This window comes from Strix uralensis, chromosome 31 (genome assembly GCF_047716275.1).
Source record: "Strix uralensis isolate ZFMK-TIS-50842 chromosome 31, bStrUra1, whole genome shotgun sequence".
Taxonomy (NCBI): domain Eukaryota; kingdom Metazoa; phylum Chordata; class Aves; order Strigiformes; family Strigidae; genus Strix; species Strix uralensis.
Window position 1 is genome coordinate 3,510,769 of NC_134002.1, and position 22,764 is coordinate 3,533,532.

The window sequence follows — 22,764 nt, forward strand, 5'->3', positions numbered from 1 at the left end:
AGAAATGAAGGTATAACTTAGTTTAGAGATAAAGATGGAAGACTTAGAGATCAGGCTGAGGGCTAGAGGCCCATTAGTTAAAATGTAACTAAGATTGAATAGGATAATAGATCATAGTTGATGGGCCAGAGAGCAGAACAATATGGAAACCTTGATTAATGGAAGCTGTGAGGGAACGCTTCCTGATGGAATAGGAAGACAGCCCTAAAAACTGGTCAAAACCAAACCTATGGTCCGGCCTGAGTCCAGGAGGCGACAGAGACTGTGCAAGGAACGGAGGTAAAAAGTTCAACAGAGAGGAAGAGGAGCTACTTCATCTTTGCGACCCCAGCCCATGACCACCGGGACACACTGCGCAGACGCAACTAGGAGGAGACCAGGGCGGAACATATGAAAAAGACTTTCAGGCTCATTATAATACGAAGCGGGAATAGGTCATGCATATGTATAGGCATATTATGAATATGTGATGCCTTGTAGCTTAAAGCCAAGACAAGGTGCCATGAGAGGGGCGCACGTTTGTGGTGGGGCGATCCCCTGTGCGTCTCAGTACTGAATAAACATACCTACTTTATAACCTTATAGGTTGTGGAGTTGTGTTTCCGCAAGTCAGGGCTGCAAGGGTGGCTCTGTGGGACGAGGCCAGGGGTTGCCCTGTGCCAGACAGATCTGTTTCCAGCTCCACAGTGGACTCAAGGTAGGACACAGATCAGCCCATCAGCAAAACTGGTTGTGCCTCTGTGAAAACATATTCAAGAAAGGGCAGAAAACACCAGACAGGTAGAGGTGGTGGGAACAAACACACTGAGAAACCATGGAGGGAACAGCAAGGTTAGAGAAAGAGGAGGAGGCTCTCCATGGTGGAGCAGATCTTCCCTGCAGGCCATGGAGGATTAGTGCCAGAGCAGAGAAAAACTGTTATGTACTGGCTGTGACCCCCAATCCCAAACGCCCCTGCACTGCTCAGGATGGGGGAGAGGAGCCTGGAGTGAAGGAGTGAAGCTGAACCTGGGACAGGGAGGAGGAAAGGTGTTGTTTTAATGGTTGTCTTTTTCCCCCATTATCTGAATTAATAACTAAATCTCTGTTTTAACTGACAATAAATTAAGGTGTTTTCATTCAAGTCAAGTCTTGCCCACAATGCGAACTGGGAAGTGATCTCCCTGTCCTTGTCCCCACCCAGCTGCTTTCTCATCCCCATTCTTCCTGTATTTTCCCCATCCCGCTGGGGTGGGAGAGGCAGTGAGCCAGCAGCTGGGTGGCAGTTTGGTGATTAGCCACGGTTAACCCACCACAGCAATGAGATGCCTCGGCTGGTGGATGAGGGCAGAGCAGGGAAGGTGTTTCACCTCTGCATTAGCAATTCTTTTCACGCTGCATCCCGTCACACCCTGATAGGCGTAAGTGAGGTGGACTGGAAACAGGGTGAACGGCCGGATCCAGAAGGCCATGGCCAAGAGCACAAAGTCCCCTTGGGAGCAGGGCACCAGTGGTGAAGCCCAGGGGCCAATGCTGAGTCCAGTCCTGTTTAACAGATGGGTTTGCAGATGGGAATGGGAAGGGATGGGATGCAGATGGGAAGCTCGAGGGAGCTCGTGACTTCAGGGTGTTAGTGTCTGTGAGTGAATATGGACAGAGTCTGGGGCAGGGGGTGCTTTGGGGGTTCTTGGGGTCTCTGCTTGACGAAAAATATATTTTCTTCTGCTCTAAGCCCTTCCCCGCTGTGGAAAGTGGCCTTCGGAGGAGGTAAGGTGGACTTAATATACAGCAGAGGAGTGTATTTTATTTTTGATTGAACCATACCTCCTTTCATTTAGCTTTCTGGCAATTAAATATCCTCTGTGTCCATGTGCAACTTGATTTCCAAGTACAGCAGGTGGAGTTGGTGTCAATCGGCTGAAAGCTGCAGCTACAGCCTGTTGTAGTGTTTTGCTGATTAAGGAGTGAAAAGAGTGAAAAGAGTATGCATATTTTACTAGTGATAACTAAATAATGTAACAGAGTAATACAGAAAATATGCAGTAAGAAAAGGCAGAATAGTGCACCTAAAGCAACAAATAGAAAAATACAGGGTAATGCATCAAATCATTACTACATGAGAGAGAGAGAATAGTGATTAAAAAAGATACATCAGCACTTGCACCCGTTACCATTATCCAGATCCACAGCTGGGGAGCCCCAGTTACAGCGAGGATTTGTTGAGCCTGTCCCGGCAAGTGGGAAATCCTACGCGGTGCGTCCACCCGTAGGTGAGGCTTCCAAAGTCACTGTAAGCGGGTCCAGCCTTATATACCCAAAAATCAGCAAGCCAGAATAGCTGGCACCTTTGTTTTGAGTGGAAAATTTCTGGTTTCATTCTCCTCTTGGATTCCACCCAAAGCCTGGCCAGGGCTCAGCGGGGGAGACCAAGGGAGTTTCTAACAAGGCCAAATACTTGGGTTCTCAGCCTTGAACAAGGCTGAGAAAGGAAAGTTGGATACATTGTCTCAGCATTTCATCCTCACTACTGATTATATTCTGTCTAAGCTGCATCTTTCACTAGTGGGCTTACATACTTTGTTAATGATTACATACTAAGTTAGCAGCTTCAGCTTGGGGCCTGTTTTTCAGGCTTCAGTATTTCAACACTTTAGCACTTTTTACCTCAGCATAAGTGGGTTGTTGTAACTTAGTACAATACCTATAGAACAATGGTTATCAGTTATAAAATATACAGGATTCATCCATAGGTCAACTCTGGCTTGGGCCTGTTGCCCAAGGCTTAGCACTTCAACAAATTACTCTCACTGTATGACAACCTAAGCATGTCTTTCATTCTTTATACAATTTTTTTTTTTTTTCCATCTGTGATTATGTGTTCTACAAAGAAATTCCATTAGTCTTTCACTCATACATCAGTATCCACCCATCTTGTCAGACCCAGGGACATTGTCTAAAGGAGGAGCCAGGCACTCTGTATCTTTATGCAAAATAAATGCACCCACAGATTCTTCCTCTTGCATCCATCCTTACCAGGGCAGGAATAAACAGGGAACAAAAACACTTTCTGGCTGCACCAGTTCAGTGCTCTTCTGCTGGTCTGGGAAGAGGGGATGTCACAGAGGGGCTGCAGATCCCTCAGGATCTGCTGGAGAGAAGACCAGGGGATATAGGGTGTCCCTGACCTCCTTCTCCTTGTGCCATGGGTGCCTCCCATCTCTGGGGTTGACCCCTCTCTGCCCCCGAGGAGCTGCTGTGCCCTTCAGAGGGACTGAGGCTGTGGGGTGAGTGCCCAGAGCACCCTGCAGTGGGCATTGCCTTGGGACCAGCCCAGACTGGGCTGTCCTGGGGAGAGAGGAGGAGAGAGGTGGGAAGGCTTGGAGGGAGCTGGGCTGGGATGGAAATTACTGGGGATAGAAAACCATCAACATATAACTCACACTGTGTGACCACACAGGTTGAGGACTCACACCAGGGCATTAGTGGTGCAGAGCCAGGGCTTGTGGATCAAAGACATGCAGGTGCAGGAGAGAAGAGGCTGGTCTGTGCCCTTGGTGGCATGGACAGACCAGGAAGGTGGCCCAGGGCCTTCATCACCCCCCAGCCTCTCTCACTGGCCATTTCCAGCACTGGCTGCTCACCCCAGGGTTATGGGGGAGTCTTTTGCCATCCTCCATCCTCCTGCTGCTCTCAGTGCCTGGATGGGGGGAACATCCAGCCCTGCCTGGCCTTTCTCCTGGCCCAGACCCCGGCAGACCCTGGAGCAAGGCTGTCTGCAAAGACCAGCATGGGACACAGCTGGGTCTGGGCAGGGGTCAGATGATGGGGGAGCTTCTGAAGCAACATGGCCATGGAGAGAAGGAGCTATGAGGATGCCCTTGGGTGTTGAGCCGAGGAAACTTTCAGCTATCACAAATCAAATGGAGGAGTTGATTGGGAAAATCCAGCACGGATTTACCAAGGGCAAATCATGCCAATCTAACCTGATCACCTTCTTCAACAATATAAACCTTCTGTCAGCATGAGGAGAGCAGTGGATGTTGTTTACCTGGACTTGATCAAAGGCTGTTTCCTACAGATTTCTCCTGAACAATTGGGCAAGATACAGACTGGACGGGTGCTCTGTGAGACAGGTAGGAAATTGGCTAATAGGCTGCACTCCGAGGGTGGTGATCAATGCTTTTTATTCAGGCTGGAAGCTGTAAAAAGTTGGATCCCCCAGGAAATTATATTGGGCCCCACACTGTTTAATATCTTTCCAAATTATCTGGGTGATGGGATTGAAATCACCCTCACAATATCTGCTGACAACACCACAGAGGGTGGTGAGGTGGACACAGCAGAAGGAGGAGCCGCCTCAGAGAGAGACCTGGACAGGCTGGAAGAATGGGCCAGCAAGAACAGGATGAAGTTTACCAAAGGGGTTTAGCCTGAGGTTTGGCAAAGTCCTGCCCTTGGGTGGGAATAACCAAAGAGCCCAGCACAGGCCAGGATCTGTGTGGCTGGGAGCAGCCTTGCTGAAAGGGGCCTGTTCCTGGGGGACAGCAAGCTGAAGATGAGCCAGCAGTGCGCCGCTGCAGCACCAACGGCAAACGCTCCAGGGCTGCATCCACAGGGGCGTTACTAGCAGAGACAGAGACTGGATCATCCCACTCTGCTTAGCGCTTGTCAGGCTCCACCTGGAGTACTGTGTCCAGTTCTGGTTCCCACGATTAATGAAAGACGTGGACAGACTGGAGCTAGTCCAAAGGAGTGAGAACAATCATTCACTGGAAGAAACTCCCCAAGGGATGTGGTGGTGTCCCCATCACTGAAGGTTTTCAAGAAGCAATTGCACAGGTGCTAGATAATCTCATGTAGGCTCCCTTTCACACAAAAGGTTGGACCTGTTGAGGTGCCTTCCAACCTGGGCTGGTCTATGAGTCTAGGATTGTCTGAATATGAAATAATAATGTTAAACTGCCCAGTTCCCAGGGGAGTCCCCTGTGCCATGCCCCAGTATGTCCCACTGGCCTCCAGGTAGGGTGTGACCCCTTCACCACTGCTGTATGAGCCTCATCATCCAACTGGCCTTTTACTCATCTCTTTGCCAACCCATCCAGACTGTAATGGCCTAACTTGGGTATAAGAATATTGAGGAAGTCCACGTCCAAAGTCTTCCTGATGTGGAGGTACATGACATCCAATGTTCTCCCTTCATGCAAAGAAGCAGTTACTTCATCAAGAAGTCAATCAGGTTGCTGAGGCATGATTTACCCTTGGGAAGTCCATGCTGACTGTGTTTGGACACATTCCTCTCTTTTAGGAGCCCAGAAATATCACCCAAGAGAACTGTTATACCACATACCTCATTTCTCTGCTCTTTCAAGTATTTCCAACTGTCCAAGATATAATGACCATTTCTAAAGTCCCTTTTTCAGCTGCAGACTGTCTAGGCAAAAACCTTTTCCATTATTCTCTGCTTTTATCCTCCCCTTACTCTTTGTTCATTCAGATACACCTCACAGATGCACTTCCTTCCTTTGACACCAGGAAGTTAAAACTTTGCCTGGCTTTCAATAGCCAATAGTTTACTCCTCATGAAACTTTAACTTGCTTTACTTTTCTTTGCTCACAATTAGGAAAAAGAATCTGTGTCCATGTGCAGCCAGTTCTCTAAGGAAAGCAGGTGGGAGCTGGTGCAGAGGGGCTGTAACCTCCAACAAGGAGAAGTTCCAGGAGGGCAATAAGAGAAATGTTGCGGTTGGGGAGGTGCAGGGGAAGGTTGTGCATTCTGTGTCAGACCTCAAGGAACTGATTTTCCACCTGTCCAGACGTCCTTAGGAGAGACCCTGCATCAGTATCTATTGGAGAATGCTGACATCACCTCTTCTCTACACTGAAAAGTAACAAAATACACCCTTGAAAATAAAACCTCATTTTATTTGAAGCTCTTTGAAATACTCATCCATAACTACATGAGGAAACTGCTCCAATTATTTGTACAAGTCTTGAAGACTTAAAGAAAAGTACAGGAAGAGACATGGCTCCTTAGGGATTGCTTTATTTTAATGAGCCCCTGGTGTATTTGACCCTCAGGTACTGAGAAGAGATTACTCGAAAGTCTCAAAGACTCGATATAAAAGGCAAAACCCGAAGTACCTTGAAGCATTATGGAGTCCCACTGAGGACCATGACCAGCAAAGCCTCCCCAAAGACAGATGATTGGAGGCCATGATTGCAGGTAGGCAAAGGTAAGTGCAGGCAGCTCAGGTGCTGAGAAAAGCCGGGGTTTGTTTGATGAAGCGGTAAGGCCAAGCCCTGACCCCCAGCCCCTGGGAAGGCAGATCGTGTCCTTCAACATTGCTCAGAGCTCTTCTGGGGCCAGTGGGATGTGGGGTGGGTGATGCTGAGTGAAGGACAATGGTTTGACAGTCTCCAGCCTTATGAGGGGTGTGCAAGGGGGCAATGAGGCCCCCCAAGTGCCTGAGGACAACATGTCCCCTCATAGGCCTTGGTGGCAGAGACGATGGCTGTACCCAAGGGCACAAAGACTTGGGTTCTCTTGCTGACTCCCAGCCTTGCCAGTGCCCTTTGCCATCTTCACCACAGCTTGTCCTACGCTGTCCCACAGCTGCTCCTGTTTCCCTGCAGGCTGTAGACACCCACCTCGCTTCCTCACCTTGCTCTGCCCCTGGCATTTCCACACCTTCACTGACGTCTGGCCACACTCACACTCTGTTCCCTGAATCACAGAGACATGGACTGATCTCATCTGTCTTCTGGATGACTTCTTGTGCCACAGCACAACCCTTGGGGTGACATTTCTTCCTCCTCATGCCCAGTGTCCACCTTCCAAACTGCACTGTGTGACAATGTTTCTCTCTCCTGCTGTTTCCTACAACCCTCTGGGAAACAACCCTTCAAGCAGGGAACCCCACCCCTCAGCCTTCTTGTGGCCTTTCACCTGACCAGACAGAAGTCACCTCACCATGATCTCCCAGGGCTGCTGGCCTTTCAGCTTCTCACATAGACACAGCCAAGCCCTGTGCCTGCTGCTGTCCTGTCATGTTCTCAGACAGAAGAAACATGACAACCCAAATCTCAGCCCCCTTCCTGGAGTGAGCCTGGGCCCTTGGGCAGAGGGGATATCACAGTCCATGTGCCAGCCGGGTGCCTTCTGCTGGCCTGGCAGAGGCGCTGGCAGAGGGGAGCTTAAAAGCACCTCTCCCAGCCCTGAGTCAAGGGCTGACCTACCAGCTGTGACCTCACAGTCCCTTTCTCAGCCATGGTCCTGTTGTGGCCTATCACCTCCACAGGCACAAGTGACCTCACAGCCCCCTTCACAGCCATTGGCTTCCTGCTGGATTAGGAGTTCTGAGACACAACTGACCACATGATGCTGTACCCAAACATCACCCAGTCCCTGAGCAGATAGAAGTCAGCTTGTTTCATTAGATTTGTCTGATGGATTTCATAAAAACCGTTGGGGTCTACAAACATTCCTCTGAGGAACTGCTGTATTTATACTGGTGTATTTTATATCTCTATTTCTGCCTCTCTGTTTTTTCTTCTTCCTCTGTCTATCCTGGCTTCAGAGAGCTCTCTGAGGGAAAGATTCATTGAATCAAAGAGTAACGCAGGTTGGAAGAGACCCCTCAACCCCACAGTACTGGCTCTGGCTGGGATGAAGTGAACTTCCCCCATAGCAGCCCCTATCCTGCTCTGCTTCGTACTCATGGCTCCAACGGTGTTGATCACACACCAATGATTTGGCTGTTACTCAGCAGTGTTCGTACTACAGGAAGACTGTCTCTCCAACCCTCCACTCAGAAGCTGGTACCCTGCGGGTGGGCAAGTGGCTGTGAGGTGACATAAATGGGACAGCTGACCTAAATTGACCAAAGGCATATTCCATAGCATATGGCATCATGCTCAGCAATAACAGCTGAGAGAAAGGAGTGCCGAGAGGAGGGTGTGACTTTCGTTATTAAGATATTTTTCTTCCAAAGCACCCACTACATGTACTGAATTCTTTCTTCCCAGGAGGTGGCTGGACATTGTCTGCTCATGGGAAGTCGAGAATAATCATAGAATCATACAATCATAGAATGGTTTGGAAGGGACCTTAAAGATTATTGGTCAGGGACACCTTCCCCTAGACCAGGTTGCTAAAAGCCCCATCCAACCTGGCCTTGAACCCTTCCCAGGAGGGGGCAGCCACCACTTCACTGGACAACCTGTTCCAGTTTCTGACCACACACAAATTAAAAGATTTCTTCCTAATACCTAATCTTAATCTCCCCTCTTTCAGTTTAAAACCTTTACCCCTTGTCCTATCCCTGTACTTCCTGATAAAGAGTCCCTCCCCAGCTTTCCTGTAGGCCCCCTTGAAGTACTGGAAGGCCACTAGAAGGCCTCCCCAGAGCCGTCTCTTCTCCAGGCTGAAGACGCCCAACTCTCTCAGCCTGTCATCACAGGGGATGTGTTCCATCACCCTGATCATCTTCATGGCCTCCTCTGGACAGAATCCCCTCCCTTGACCTTCTGGCTACACTTCTCTTGATGCAGACCAGGACATGGTTGGCTTTCTGGGCTGTGATTGCACATTGCTGACTCACAGTCAGTTTTCCATTGAAGTCCTTCTCCGCAGGGCTGCTCTCAATCCACTTATCATCCAGCCTGTATTTGTGTTTGGGATTCGCCCGAACCATGAGCAGGAACTTGCACTTGGCCATGTTGAATTTAATGAGGATTGCATGGGCCCACCTCTGAATCCTGTCCAGATCCCTCTGGATGGCACATCCCTTCCCTTCAGCGTGTGACTGCATCACACATCTTGGTGTTGCTGGAGAATTTGCTGAAGGTGCACTACTGTCCAGGTCACCAACAAAGATGTTAAACAGCTCTGGTATGAACACCGACCCCTGAGGACGCCACTCATCACCACTTTCTTTTTGAAAATTGAGCCACTGATCTCAACACTTTGAGTGACACTGTGCAGCCAATTCCTTCTCCACCAAGGGGTTTATCTGTCAAATCCATTTCTCTCAAATTTAGAGACAAGTGTCAGATGTTTTGCACAAGCCCAGGTAGATGACGTCAGTTGCTCTTCCAACTGTTCTGTGGGGGGCCAGCAGCTGGCAAAACCGGTGTGTGTGCATGTCATGTTGGTGTGTATGTCAGTGGGTGTAACCAGTAGTGAATATCAAACTGGAGCAACCAGTGAGTACAAGAGGCCAGGAAGCGTGGTATTTTTGATAGCCTAAGTCTAGACTGGACACTAGAGAGCCCAGAGGGTTTGCAAGTAGCTACTGTAACAGTAAGGTGACCAAAACCACCTCCTGGAGAAACTGTGAGGTCTTGAGTCAGCGGAGAGCTGAGGAGTTAACATGAGAGGAAAGAAAATCATAGGCAAAATTGTGGTGGGCAGATGTCTGGTCCAGACCTCCTGATCATGAAGAGGAAGTAGATGAGGCCTTAAGACAACCTCACCCTGTCAATGGCACAGGCTGGGGGCTGCCTGGCTGGAAGAATCCCCATGGGAAAGGTCTTGGTGGCTTGGGCAGGAGGCAGCCGTGTGCCCTGGCAGCAAGGGAGGCCAGCTGCCCTCAGGGCTTGATGGCCAGGAGTGCAGCCAGGACATCAAGAGAGGGCATTGTCCAGGTTACTGAGTCCAGATTTCAGACCCCCAGGACAAGAATGATGTTGGTAAGCTGGAGGGAGTTTGGTGAATGGCCCCCAAGATAGGCCGGGTCTGGAACACTTTGCCTGTGAGGAGAGGCTGAGGGAGCTGGGCTTGTTCAGCCTGGAGAAGGGAGGGCTGAGGGGGACCTCAGTGCAGCCTGGCAGCACCTATGAGGAGGCCATAAAGAATAGAGAACTAGGCTCTGCACCATGGTGCATGTTCAGAGGATGGGAGATGGGTGTTGGGTGAAAGAGGGGATGTTCAACCTGGAGATAAGGAAAAGATTTTTCACCCATCTCAGGGCTAGACCTTTAGCATGGTGGCCATGAACCCTGCTGGCCCTTGTGTCTCTTGTGATTGTTCAGGTCAGAATAACAGAGGTATCCCCAGAATCAGACCCCAGGTGGGCCTCTTCCACCTGCCTCACCCCCTCCCATCCCCAAGCATGTTGAAGTGACCTCAAAATAATCCCCATTCCAGCCATCTCCCCTTGACTTGCCTCTCCCCTTCCTCTCTGTCCCTATCCTGTCTCAGCTGGGATGAGTCATTTTATGATGAACATCTTGTCCCCAAATTACTGGGGACATCTGCTGGCCAATCAGGATACTGTAACAGGAGTGGCCTCACAATCAACATCACAATTTGTGGTGCCTTTCCCTGTCTCTCCCCATCCACTCCCTTGACTCCTCATCGCTGCCGCACCCCACGGTCAAGAGCCAAACCCAACCCCCTCACTGCCCTTTCCCTCTCCCCCACCCCACGGGTTGGCAGAGCCAGGAGGAACATGTCGCGTTCTGGCTTTGCAGTGCTCATGCAGAATTATTGCCACAAAGTCGGTGCTGAGATCAGACTCAGTGCTGTGGAGCAGACCCCAGCAAGAAATAACAGCGTTCAACAGGAGATCTGCAGTGGTGGCAACCATGTTGGTTTGGCAAGGGGGGCTTCTGTCCATTCACTAAAAGGATCTGCTGCTACCAAGATGCACTTGGTGTTTCAAGCTGTCACTGGCAGAGCTCCCACCAAATCAATCTGCCGTTGTGTCTGTGGCCTCCACTCTGTTGGTGCTGGGCTGGGGCTTTTACTCCAGTGTAATCTGCACTGGTCACGGCACAAGACAGACAGCTCCTACCCCAGAGATCTACATCCTTCTTTGTGTTAGGCCAGCACTCACTGTCCTTCACTCTGCTCAGAGTGTTTGCCTCAGCTCATGGAGGAGCTTGATGAGATTCTCCTTGAATATTCTGAGGCACAATCCAATGCTTATTGCCTTCTGCATCCACAGCATAATAAATATTCCTTTCCCTTAATATGGGGATTGACCTGATGGGTCTTCTCACATGACTTCCTTGAATTTCCCTGGTTGGAAGGTGACCTTTTCCCAAATTGGATCAAGTTGATGGGCTCTGTCACAGTCACTTCAAGTCAATTGTTTTGGAGTAATTCAGCCTGAGTTTACCCCAGATGATCCAAGAGTGTTCATGGATGCTCCTGTGCCTGCTAATAACAGGGCCAAGTTTCTCAGGTTCCCAATGGCCTCTTCAGCTGTGGGTCATCCCCAAGAATCTGCTGGCAAGGGTACCAGGATCCATGGTGCCAGCACACAGGAACCTGGGCCTTCCCAGTACAACCTATGGATCTTGACCAAGACTTACTCTTGAGTTCCCAGACTGCAGGGAATGCATTGCATTTATTGTCACTGGTGTTAGTGACTATATGCTGCTCTGCTAGAAACTGAGCTGCTGTTCCAGCTTTCTCAAGGTCATTTTCTAAAACCTTTAGTTCTGTTTCTATATCTTGTACTTGTCTGACATCTAACTCCACCTTTTTATTTTGTGAGCCGAGCCTATATCTGTGGACCCTACTATCTTTTTCTCTTTTGATTAAGTCGGGTGTCTTACTTTGGAAAATTCTTTAGCATCGTTCAGATGGAATTCTTCCAAGCAAGTTCCTCAGCAGGCCAAATCCTGCTCTCCAGAAGAGAACAGTCAGTAGTCAACGAAAACCAGATCAGAGGCTACTTGATCAAACTCAACCCTTCCCAGTCCACAAGACCAGAGGGGCTGCATCCCAGGGTGCTGAGAGAGAAAGACGATGTCACAGTGAGGCCCCTCCCCACCATCTTTGAAAGGTCTTGGAGACTGGGGGACTAAGTGGAGATTATTATATCACATAATCTGTAACCAGAAAAAGAAGAAAATGGAAAAAGAATAAATTATTTCTTACTGATATTGGATATTGAAAGTTCTTACATTGGTTATACTCCTGAAACCTCTGAAATTAACCATGTAAGAAGAGAGGAATTAAGGAACATTCTGCCCAAAGACTTGGCTTGTCAGGGCATTTTGCATGTTAATGAGCCCTCTGGTGCCATGTTCCTGAACTGCAGATACTGAAAGAAGAAAGAACAAGGCTCTGGAGAACTGAAAGTCAGCAGCAAACCTCCATGTGTCTGAGGGTATTATCGTGCCCCACTGAGGCCATCACTGAAGAGACTATAGAGGGAACCACCAAAACAGGTGACCATCCCTGATGGCTGGGGAAGAAGGAAATCGGAGGTGATGGAACCAGGTACAAAAATGAATGTGGAGGTGGCTGTGAAAATCATAGAATAGAAACATAGAATATTTTTTGCTGGAAGAGAATCTACCCTCTTTTAGTTTAAAGCCATTAGCCCTTTTCCTTGTCCTATCAGAACAGATCCTGCTAAAAGTCTCTCCCCAGCTTTCTTTTAAACCCCCCCTGATTACTGAAAGGCAGCAATAAGGTCTCCCCAGAGCAACAATCCCTCTGATTATTTCTGTGGCCTCCTCTGGTCCTGCTCCAACTGGTCCATGTCTCTACTGTGCTGAGGACCCCAGAGCTGGATGCAGTGGGGGGGAGGTGTCTCAGCAGATCATTGTAGAGGGGCACCATCACCTCGACCTGATGACCACACTTCTTCTGCCCAGGGTACAGTTGGCTTTCTGGGCTGCCAGCACACATTGTTGGCTCATGTTCAACTTTTCATCCACCAGTACCCCCACGTCCTTCTCTGCAGGGTTGCTCTCAATCCCTTCATCCCCCAGCCTGTACTGATATGGGGAGTTGCCTTGACCCAGGTGCAGGACCTTTCACTTGGCATTGTTGAACTTCATGAAGTTCACATGGGCCCACTTCTCGAGATTGTCCAGGTCCCTCTGCATGGTATCCCATCCTTGGGAGTGTCAACCACACCAGTCAGCTTTATGTCACCTGCAAACATGCTGAGAGTTTACTCGATTCTAATATCTATGTCATTAATGAAGATATTAAGCAGTACTGGTCACAGTATGGACCCCAAATAGTCCATCAGATCCATATGTCTCCAATTTAGAGAGAAGGATATTAGGGGGACCATGTCAAAGACCTTACAGAAGCCCAACTAGATGATATCCATAGCTCTTCCCCTGTCCACTGATGTCGTCACTCCATCCTAGAAGGCCACGAGGTTGGTCAGGCAAAACTTGCCCTTGGTGAAGCCATGGTCGCTGTCTCAAATCAGCTCCCTGTCCTCCACGTGCCTCAGCAGAGCTTCTAGGAGGATCTGTTCTATGATCTTCCCAGGCACAGAGATGAGGCTGACAGGTCAGTAGTTCCCAGGGTCCTCCTTTCTACCCTTTCTAAAATGGGTGCAGTGTTTCCCTTTTTCCACTGGGGACTTCAACTGACTGCCATGAATTAGCAAATATCCTGGAGAGTGGCTTGGCAACTACATCAGCCAATTTCCTTAGGACTCGAGCGATGCATCCTGTAGATTCCTGTAGGTCCCATAGATTCATGTATGCTCAGGTTCCTCAGGTGGTCCCAAACCTGACCTTCTCTTACAACCTTACCTTCTCTTTCTCAACTCCTCCCAGAATACCTGTCCCTGCTGCCACTGCCTGTGCATTTCCTTCTTGCCCTTTACTTTGACCAGCAGGTCTCCACTCAGCCATGCCTGTCTCTTGCCTTCCTTGCGTGATTTCTTACACCTGGGATTGATAGAGGTTATTCTTCCTCCCAATGCAGGACTGTCCACTTCTTGTAAAACTTGAGAAGTTTCTGTTGGCCAAATCCTGGAGTTTCTCAAAGGCCTCCTGGAGTGAAGTTCCATCTTGTGAGCTGTTAATATTTGTGTGCAGGTGGCTCACCCTGATTGTGGTGAGCCATCAACACAAGATCACAGTATAACAAACTGCAGGACCCTACAGCTAATAAAAGGAGTTGCTGGTTTTGTACTGACCAAGGGAGGAATCAACACTCTAGGAGGGCAGGAAGTAAGCAAAGCCAGAGGCAGTGGGGAAAGAGCAGAGTTGGGCTGTTTGTAGAGGAATGTGTGAGGGTGATCAAAGAGAAGAACTTGGGAGGGAAAAGAAGGAAAAAGAAAAGCAAAGGTTAAGCTCAGACATGATGAAGCCTGCATCAGAAGTTCCCTGCCGAGCAGCCCTGTGCCAGTGACTTCAGGGGGACAAAAAGCCACATCTGATCACTCCAAACTTATGGCTGCTCCCTTCCATGGTCATGGGGAACGTGAGTGCTCTCCATGTCATCATCAAGGGAAGAGCTGTGGTGGAAGGAAATGCACCGTCACCCATCCTGGAAGGGACCTCAGGAGGTCTGTAGGCCAAGCACAACCACTGTCAGTGGAGAAAGGAGAAATGAGGTTTGGGCTGTTTGTATGCTGGGCTGTGGGAGTGGAAAACATCGGCCTCTATAGACACGTGTCCAGTAGTGATCTCTCCAGGGACTGATCTTAGACTCTGGCCCTGGGATCCCCTCATCCCTCCAGTATGCCTCGACACAGACAAATACACACAGAGAAACACACAGACACATACATGGAAACACAAAATTTTCTTTCTCCGGGAGAGTAATGGAACATCTGAGGCTGGAAGGCAGACAGCTTTGAAATTCTCTGTGCCGCCTCTTCTTGCTTATTTTTGTCAGGAGCTCCTTTCTCATCCATACCCGCCTTCTCCAATGTTGCTTCAATTCCTGCATGTCTGGCAGTGCTATCCTTGACAATCAAACACCTCTTGTCTCTTCTCTTCAGTGTTGTATCCCATAGGATTCTGCCAAGCAGGTTCCTCAGGAGGTCAGAGCCTGCTCTCCTGAAGTCCTGATCTTGGCCTTGTTCCCTTCTCTCAGGAGCCTCGACATTACTTTCTCACCCCTGAATGTTACATCCCTGACCAGCTCTTCCTTGTTTCTAAGTTTGATTTCCTGCAGGACACCTCCCCTCACTGCCTCTTCAGTCACCCTTGTTGGGATGATGTCAATTAAATCAAAAATCTTCTGGATGCCTTTCACTTTGCTGTGTTGCCCCTTCAGCAAATATTGGTATAGTTTAGGTCTGATATGAGGACCAGGACTTCTGCCACTTGAATCGAGAAGGTCCATCTATTTGCTCTTCCTCATCAGGGGGTCCATTGCAGATATCTACCCTTCATCTCAGCTGACTCATCGTCCATCCCCAGGCAGAGCTCCACACATTCCTGCTGCGCTCTCCCATAAAGGGAATCTTCCCCTCAGGGTCCAGCCCCATGGCCTTATCAGTACCAGACCCCCAGGACCCACAGTTTCTCCAGGAGAGGCGATTTGTAGTACCCTGGAACTCCTCGTGCTGTTCTCTTGTGAGAAACACCCCAATAAAGATGACCCAGCTGCACACAAATATTAAAAGCTGACCAAATGGAACTTCACTCCGTGAGGCCCTTGTGAAACTCTGGGATTCAGAAATGGAAGTCCCTTGAAATTTTACAATGGGGCAGTCCTACATCAGTGGGGGGAGGGGAGCAAATAACCCCATACATCAGGACAGGACGGGACCTGACCGGCTGGTGTGACTCCACAAACATGGGTGTGTCCCAGGGTGTGGCTCCCCATTTTGGAGAAGTAGAGAGGACCTGGAGAGTGTTGAGTGAAGGTGTGCCAAGGTGGGGTTCGGGACCTGGTGCCCATGACCTGTGTGGGGTGGTTAAGGGTCCTGGAGTTCTTTGACCCAGCAGTGTGGAGGCTCCAGGCGCTAGAGGAGTAGCCTGAGAGTGACTGAGGGGGGATTTCAGAGATGATGCAGCTTTTCTTTGTAGTGAGATACATCATGAGAAAGGACTAATGCCACAAAGTGCAGCTGGGGAGGCTCAGACTGGACACAGAGAAATGTCACTCGAAGGGCAGTGCTGTGATGTAAGAAGTCACCCAGAGGGAGACTGGAGCAGCCCCAGGCTTTGTGTTTCAAGGAGCAGCCAGGGAGGATGGAGAGATCTCAGTAAAGGAAGGGAGATGCTGAGGTGAGAGCAAGGTGTGGTAGCTGGGTGGATGTCTCCAGCCTGCAGAGAAAGAGGTGCAGGTGTGGGACACAGTGGGACAGCCTGTGGTGGAGATGATAGAGGGATGAGGAAAGTCTGAAAATCCCCCAGCAGAGATGAGCTCTTTCTGCCCTTGGCTCTGGCTGTTGTCTCTGCCACTGATGCTGATGAAGAAGCACCTTCCCCTTCCAGCACTGGGTCTCATGGCCTCCCCTTCCCCACCTGAGAGCTTGGGAGGTGTTGGACCATAGTCCTGCCCTTGGCATTGCCCATACCCACATCACACTGTTCCAGGAAGAGCCCTAGGGAACGTCTGAGGGAAAGGATCTCCCTTCCCAGAGGCTGGGCTCAGGGCTTGGCCCTTTTGTTTAATGTAACACATCCAGGTTTATTCAGAACTTGTTCCAGCTTGACATGGCCTTTGTTTACCTGTCATCTCTGCCTGGAGTTTTCTACTTTAACAAGCCCCTGCGGAGGCTTTGTCAGTAATGGTCCTCACTGGGACCCATTAACACTCCAAGAAACTGTGGAGTTTGCATCTGACTTTGACTTCTTGACAGGCATCTTCATCGTCCTATCCCTGTCTGAGGTTCATGGACTGGGCACCAAACCCACCAGATAAGTCAATGAATGTCCTGGGCTTGCTTTCTGCTGTGAAGCTGAGCTGGACTCCTGGGACAGAGGGAGCTGAGGGCAAGTGGTCAGCGCTGCAGAGAGACAGCTCTGGCCTGGAGCAGCTCCTCTGCAAAGCGCAGCAGGGCTGAGGGCACTGCCTGCAGGCACCGAGGGCAGAGGAGCCGGGCACAGAGAGGGGAAAGGCAGACGGCAGTGGCAGGATGCTGAGAGCTCACTGGAGGAGAAATCTTCACAGCCCTTGACACAGTAAGTCTCTGGGTGCAGGGCAATGCAGCTGCAGGTGGTGGAGGGATCTGGTGAAGCCAGGAATGTCCCTGGTGTGTGGAGGAGGAGGCCGTGCTCCAGAGCAGGGCTTCCCTGCTGCACTGTCAGAGGGACAGGCCATGGCGGCTGCCTTCTCCCGGGGACGGCTGCAGGGGTGTGCAGGTACGGGTGCAGCCAGGGGTGCCCAGGGCTGTCCTTGAGAGCAGGGTCCCTGCAGCCCAGGGGCTGTGTGCTGGGGCAGGGACTCTGCCGCCTGCCAGGGTCAGCACTCAGCCTGCCCGGGGAGCTGCCCACGGCGCTGTGGGGAGAAGCTGTGTGGGGAAGGAGAGACCCCGGCAGGGCAGGGTCCTTCTGCTGTGGAGAGTGTGCTGCATGGGTCAGGGCTGCTCACAGCTCCAGATCACCCCCAGGACATTGGCAGATGCAGCATTTCAAGAAGCACATGAAGGCAGGGGCTGCCTGAAGGGATTGAGATTGTGCTTTCTGTCTCCTGCTCTTGTTTGTGTGTGTAGGGAATTGGACATGAAAATTTCCCTCTTGGTTCTGGAGTAGACATTTAAACTCCATATCCTTTTTCACTTAGAGGTGAATACATTTATGTATATCAAAGATTAAGAACATAGGACTTGCAGATAGCCGCAGTGTCACCTTTACAACCTCATCAGATTTGGTCTTATGTACCCATCAGAGCCTGCAGACACAGAGAACCCCCTGGGCAGGGCTCTGCTGCCAGGAGGGGTCTGCAGGGCAGAGGTGAGCACACAGCGGGTGGGATGGTGGCTGTGAGCACCACGGGGAGGAGACTTGGAGACAAACAGCTTCCACAGGGACAACTCCTGTCAGCAGAGAGCCAGGCAACACCTATGCATCCCTCCCTGCTCAGCTGGATGAGGAAGGGGAGAAGAGTTTGGAGAAATGGACTTAGAAACTACTCACTTCTGAGCACGCATAAGTCCAATTTCTTCTTCAAGTACATTGTTAGTGAGATCATCCTCCAGCAGAGAGAGGTGCAATAAGCTCTGGGAACCTGTGTAGTGACCAGCAGATCACTTGTGGGCAGAGCAGCTCTCCTGCCTCTGCACTAGGCACAGGGTGCCCTTTTGTCACACAGAGCTCCCCAATGTTCAGGCAGAGAAAAACGCAAGAGGTGCTGCCTTCTGCCCCTTAAGAGAAGGTGTCCTCACTCAGCAGCACAACCCTGAGCTGAAAAAATGGAGTTGAATCAAATTCCCCCAAAGAAAGAGAAATAATTTTGAGGAGATGTTTTAGGAAATAGCATAGGATTGACTCAAGAAAACCTGCCCTAACTTGTCAGTGTCTTCTCCTTCAACAGTCCCCCATGCCCAGGGAGAACAAATGTCCAACAGCAGCTCCATCACTGAGTTCCTCCTCCTGGCATTCACAGACAGACGGGAGCTGCAGCTCTTGCACTTCTGGCTCTTCCTGGGCATCTACCTGGCTGCCCTCCTGGGCAACGGCCTCATCATCACCGCCATCGCCTGTGACCACCACCTGCACACCCCCATGTACTTCTTCCTCCTCAACCTCTCCCTCCTCGACCTGGGCTCCATCTCCACCACTCTCCCCAAAGCCATGGACGATTCCCTCTGGGACAACAGGAACATCTCCTACTTGGGATGTGCTGCACAGCTCTTCTTCTTCTATTTCTGTGCTGCAGCAGAATATTTCCTTCTCACTGTCATGTCCTACGACCGCTACATTGCCATCTGCAAACCCCTGCACTATGGGACCCTCCTGGGCAGCAGAGCTTGTGTCCACATGGCAGCAGCTGCCTGGGGCACTGGGTTTCTCTGGGCTGTGCTGCACACGGCCAACACATTTTCAATACCACTCTGCCAAAGTAACACCCTCGACCAGTTCTTCTGTGAAATCCCCCAGATCCTCAAGCTCTCCTGCTCACACTCCTACCTCAGGGAATTTGGGCTTCTCATGGTTAGTGCCTGTTTACTTTTTGGATGTTTTGTTTTCATTGTGGTGTCCTATGTGCAGATCTTCAGGGCCGTGCTGAGGATCCCCTCTGAGCAGGGACGGCACAAAGCCTTTTCCACGTGCCTCCCTCACCTGGCTGTGGTCTCCCTGTTTGTTGGCACTTCATTTTTTGCCCACCTGAAGCCCCCCTCCACCTCCTCCCCATCGCTGAACCTGGTTGTTGCAGTTCTGTACTCAGTGGTACCTCCAGCAGTGAACCCCCTTATCTACAGCATGAGGAACAAGGAACTCAAGGATTCCCTGAGGAAAGTGATTGACTGTTTTTCAGCAGCCATAGACTGTCAGCCATTCTCTGCAAATGACTCCCAGTATATATCATGACAGCCCAAGCATTTCTTTCCTTCTTTATATAATTATTTTTTCTTTCTTCCATTTGTGATGATGTGGTCTCCAAAGACATTCCATTACACTTTCCCTCCTACATTAGTATCCACCTGTCTTGTGTGACTCAGGGACTTTGTCTAAAGGAGGAATCAGGGACTCTCTGTCTTCAAGAAAAATAAACGAACGCACAGCTTCTTTTTCTTACATCAATCCTTACCAGGACAGGAATAAACAGGGAATTAAAACACATTTCTGGCTGCACCAGCTCAGGACTCCTGCGCTGGTCCGATTGGAAGGGATAGCATGGAGAAGCTACAGACCCCTCAGGATCTGCTGGACAGGAGAGCAGGGGACACAGGGTGCCCCTGACCTACTTCACCTTGTGCCATGGGTGCCTCCCATCTCTGGGGATGATCCCTTCCTGCCCCTGAGGAGCTGCTGTGCCCTTCAGAGGGGCTGAGGCTGTGGGGTGAGTGCCCAGAGCACCCTGCAGTGGGCACTGCCTTGGGACCAGCCCAGACTGGGCTTTGCTGGGGAGAGAGGTGGAGAGAGGGCAGGGGAGGTAGGAGAGCTTGGAGGGAGCTGGGCTGGGCTGGAAAGTACCGATGAGAGAAAACCATCAGCATATAACTCGCACTTTGTGACCATGCAGGGTGAGGACTCAGACCAGGGCATTTGTGGTGCAGAGCCAGGGCTTGTGGAAGGGATCGAAGACATGCAGGTGCAGGAGAGAAGAGGCTGGTCTGTGCCCTTGGTGACATGGGTATTCATCACCCCCCCGTCCCTCCCATCAGCCATTTCCAGCACTGCCCACTCACCTCAGTTTATGGGTGGTTTTGCTCTGTGCCCATCTCCTTCCTCCTGCTGGTCTCAGTGCCTGTGTCAGGGGAAGAGCCAGCCCTGCCCCAGCCTCTCTTCTTTCCCAGACCTTGGCAGACCCCAGAGAAGGGAGGTCTGGGAACCCTTGTGTGGGAAAAAGCTGGGGCTTGACTGGGACCAGGCTCATGGGGGCTGCGAAAACAGGACAGCTGGTGGGGATGGATGCTGAGGTCCGGCATGGGGGCTCTGATAGTAGATGTTTCCACACCCCAAACACACCCTGTCCTGGACAGTGTCTGATGAGGGGGACATGGGGGCATGTGTTGGGCAGTGGGGCTGCACTGGTGCAGGGGTGGTTCACAGGTGGGGGGTCATGACACAGCAATCAGAGGTGGAAGCAAGGACAGGCTATGAAGGAGGAATTTAGAAATATGACCTGAGCTGAGGGCGTGTGTTTAGGAAAGCCAAAGTTTCCCTGGAGCTGAGGGGGGCTGCAGGCAACATCCAGAGCAAAATGAAGAGCTTCAGTCACTGCGTTTGCAGTAAAAGGCTGAACAAGGCCCATGCCAGTTGCTGCTGAATGTGGAGGGGGTTTCACAGCAGCAGAGACAGATGGGGATGAGGGACTCAACGGTGCCTTTGCTTTAGTCTTTCCTGAAAAGTTCTCCCAGGCCTCTGCTTAGGGAAAGGGCTCCCAATGACAGGCTTCTTCAGCCTGGAGAAGGGATGGCTGAGGGGCACCGCACAGCCAGGGGGGCCTCCCCTTTTTCCCCATGAGGCTAGCCAAGCATCGGAACAAGCGTTGGTCCCCCTGAGAGATTGTGAAGTCCTCCATCCTTGCAGGTTTTCAAGACCCAGATGGACCAAGCCCTAGGAAGCCAAGTCTCACCATATACCTGGCCCTGCTTCAAGCAGAGGGTTTTCCCATAGACCTCCCAAGGTCTATGCTGATTCTCAATGATCTTATTATCCTATGATTTCTTGTCCAAAATGTGCAGATGTTTATGGGGCACTGATCCTGTATTTTATGTGACCAGCTAAGACAAGTCAGGTGAACATCTCCTCCACTCCACTGACTGCAAGGGGAGCCTGGCAGGCACTGCCTCAGACAGTTCTACATTACCCCTGCACCTCACTGCATCCAGCTTTAACACCCTCAAAGGCCATAGTCTGCACCCTGATGTTCCTACTCGCAGGGTTTGGGAATCAGGGAAGGTGAATGCCCCCTGTGACTGAAATACATTCCGGCTGTTCATGGACAGCAAGGAGTTTCTCCTTCTGGCGCATTCCCATGACACGTGGACTCCACCTGCAATTCGTCTCCCCTTGTTTTAGACAACTGCTCTTTGGGTGTCTGTCGACTCTTGCTCGTACAGGCTCCTCTTGCAGTTGACAGTGGGTATTCAACCTCCTACACTGTAATTCATCCTTCTACAATTGTTAAATCACTTGGTTCCTTGGTTGTCTTGGCCTCCAGGCACGTGATCAGCCCTCACACAGCCTGGGTGTTGGCTCACTCCTGGGCACTTCTTTCCAGGTGAGCCCCCTCCAAGTTGCAGTCCCAGGGGTGGTTCTGAGGGGAGATGCTGCTTGGTGTCAGGTCTGCTCCAGAGCAGACAGGGCTGAGCAGGGTGTCCATGAGCAGGGCCTGCCCTCCTGCGTGCTGCAAATGGTCGGGGGGCTGGAACAGAGGTGTCCTCAGAGCCAGCACCCAGACAGGGACCTTTCCCCTGCCTCACCCCTCCCTTTTTGGACACAGGCAGGTGATGACTGACAAGGGCTGCACTCTGATACTCATGAACAAGGCAGAACTGGATGAGGATGTGAATTCTGAGGGCAGCCGTGGCTGCAGTGACCATGGCAGAGGAAAAAGACAAACAGCCAAATGACAGCCTTGGCCTGCAGCACAGCACATTTCACATGGTTCAGCATCTGCTTGGCAGGATCCTGGAGAGCCAAGATCCATGGAGCCCTCTTGGAACTTTGGGGACAACAACATCAAAGCCCAGCAACACCTCAGTGTGGTGTTCTGTGAGGTAAACAGGCCCTAGCTGGAGGCTGGTGGGGATGGACAGGGTTCTTCTGGCTGAAGAGTTCACACACAAGAATGCATCGCACAGGGGTGGGAGAGGGAACAGGTTGTCCAGGAGGTAGATGCAGACATGGCCTTGGGGTACAGGGGTGGAAGCAGGAAAGTCAAAGCTCAGATGGGGCTGAAATCAGATAAAGGCTGAGGAACTCATTGTTTTCCCTTGCTCTTTTCCTGGTAAGATCTGCCCCCAGACCTCCCTGGTCCTTGAGTCTCTGACCAACATCTCTGCAGGCAGGGCTGCACCCATGGCAGAGGAACGTGTGCCTGGGGAGCACTTGCACCACTTGGCCACACACAGGTGCACATGACCAGAGGGGATGTGCCCAAGGGTGCTGGGAGAGCTGGCTGGGGTCATTGCAAGGCTGCTCCTGGTCACCTTTGAAATGTCAGGGCAAACAGGGTGGGAAATGGCAGACATTGCACCCATTTTCAAGCAGAGCAACAAGGAGCATCCATGGAACAACAGGCTGGTCAGTCACATCTCAGTTCCCAAGAAGGTGATGGAGCAATTTCATTTGAGTAATTCCTTTGCCCACATCCATCAGCTGTTGCTCTCTGAGATGCCCTGGGGTAGCTGAAGTACCCACAGGGTGCTTGGAAGGGTGACACAGGACCTATGGGAACCCTTCTGGAGCATTCACTGGTCACCAGGAAAAGGATCTCCAGAC

General features: G+C 50.8%; 1 protein-coding gene across 1 annotated transcript; it reads left to right on the forward strand.

The window, feature by feature from the left end:
- Window positions 1–18,207: 18,207 nt before the first annotated feature.
- Window positions 18,208–19,182, forward strand: LOC141936025 (olfactory receptor 14A16-like). Its single transcript, XM_074852758.1, has one exon. The coding sequence runs from the start codon at window positions 18,208–18,210 to the stop codon at window positions 19,180–19,182; it is 975 nt and encodes a 324-aa protein (XP_074708859.1).
- Window positions 19,183–22,764: the final 3,582 nt, after the last annotated feature.

Excerpts from the sequence above, each read along its gene's own strand:
- LOC141936025 (XM_074852758.1), top strand. The coding sequence starts at position 18,208 with ATGTCCAACAGCAGCTCCATCACTGAGTTCCTCCTCCTGGCATTCACA.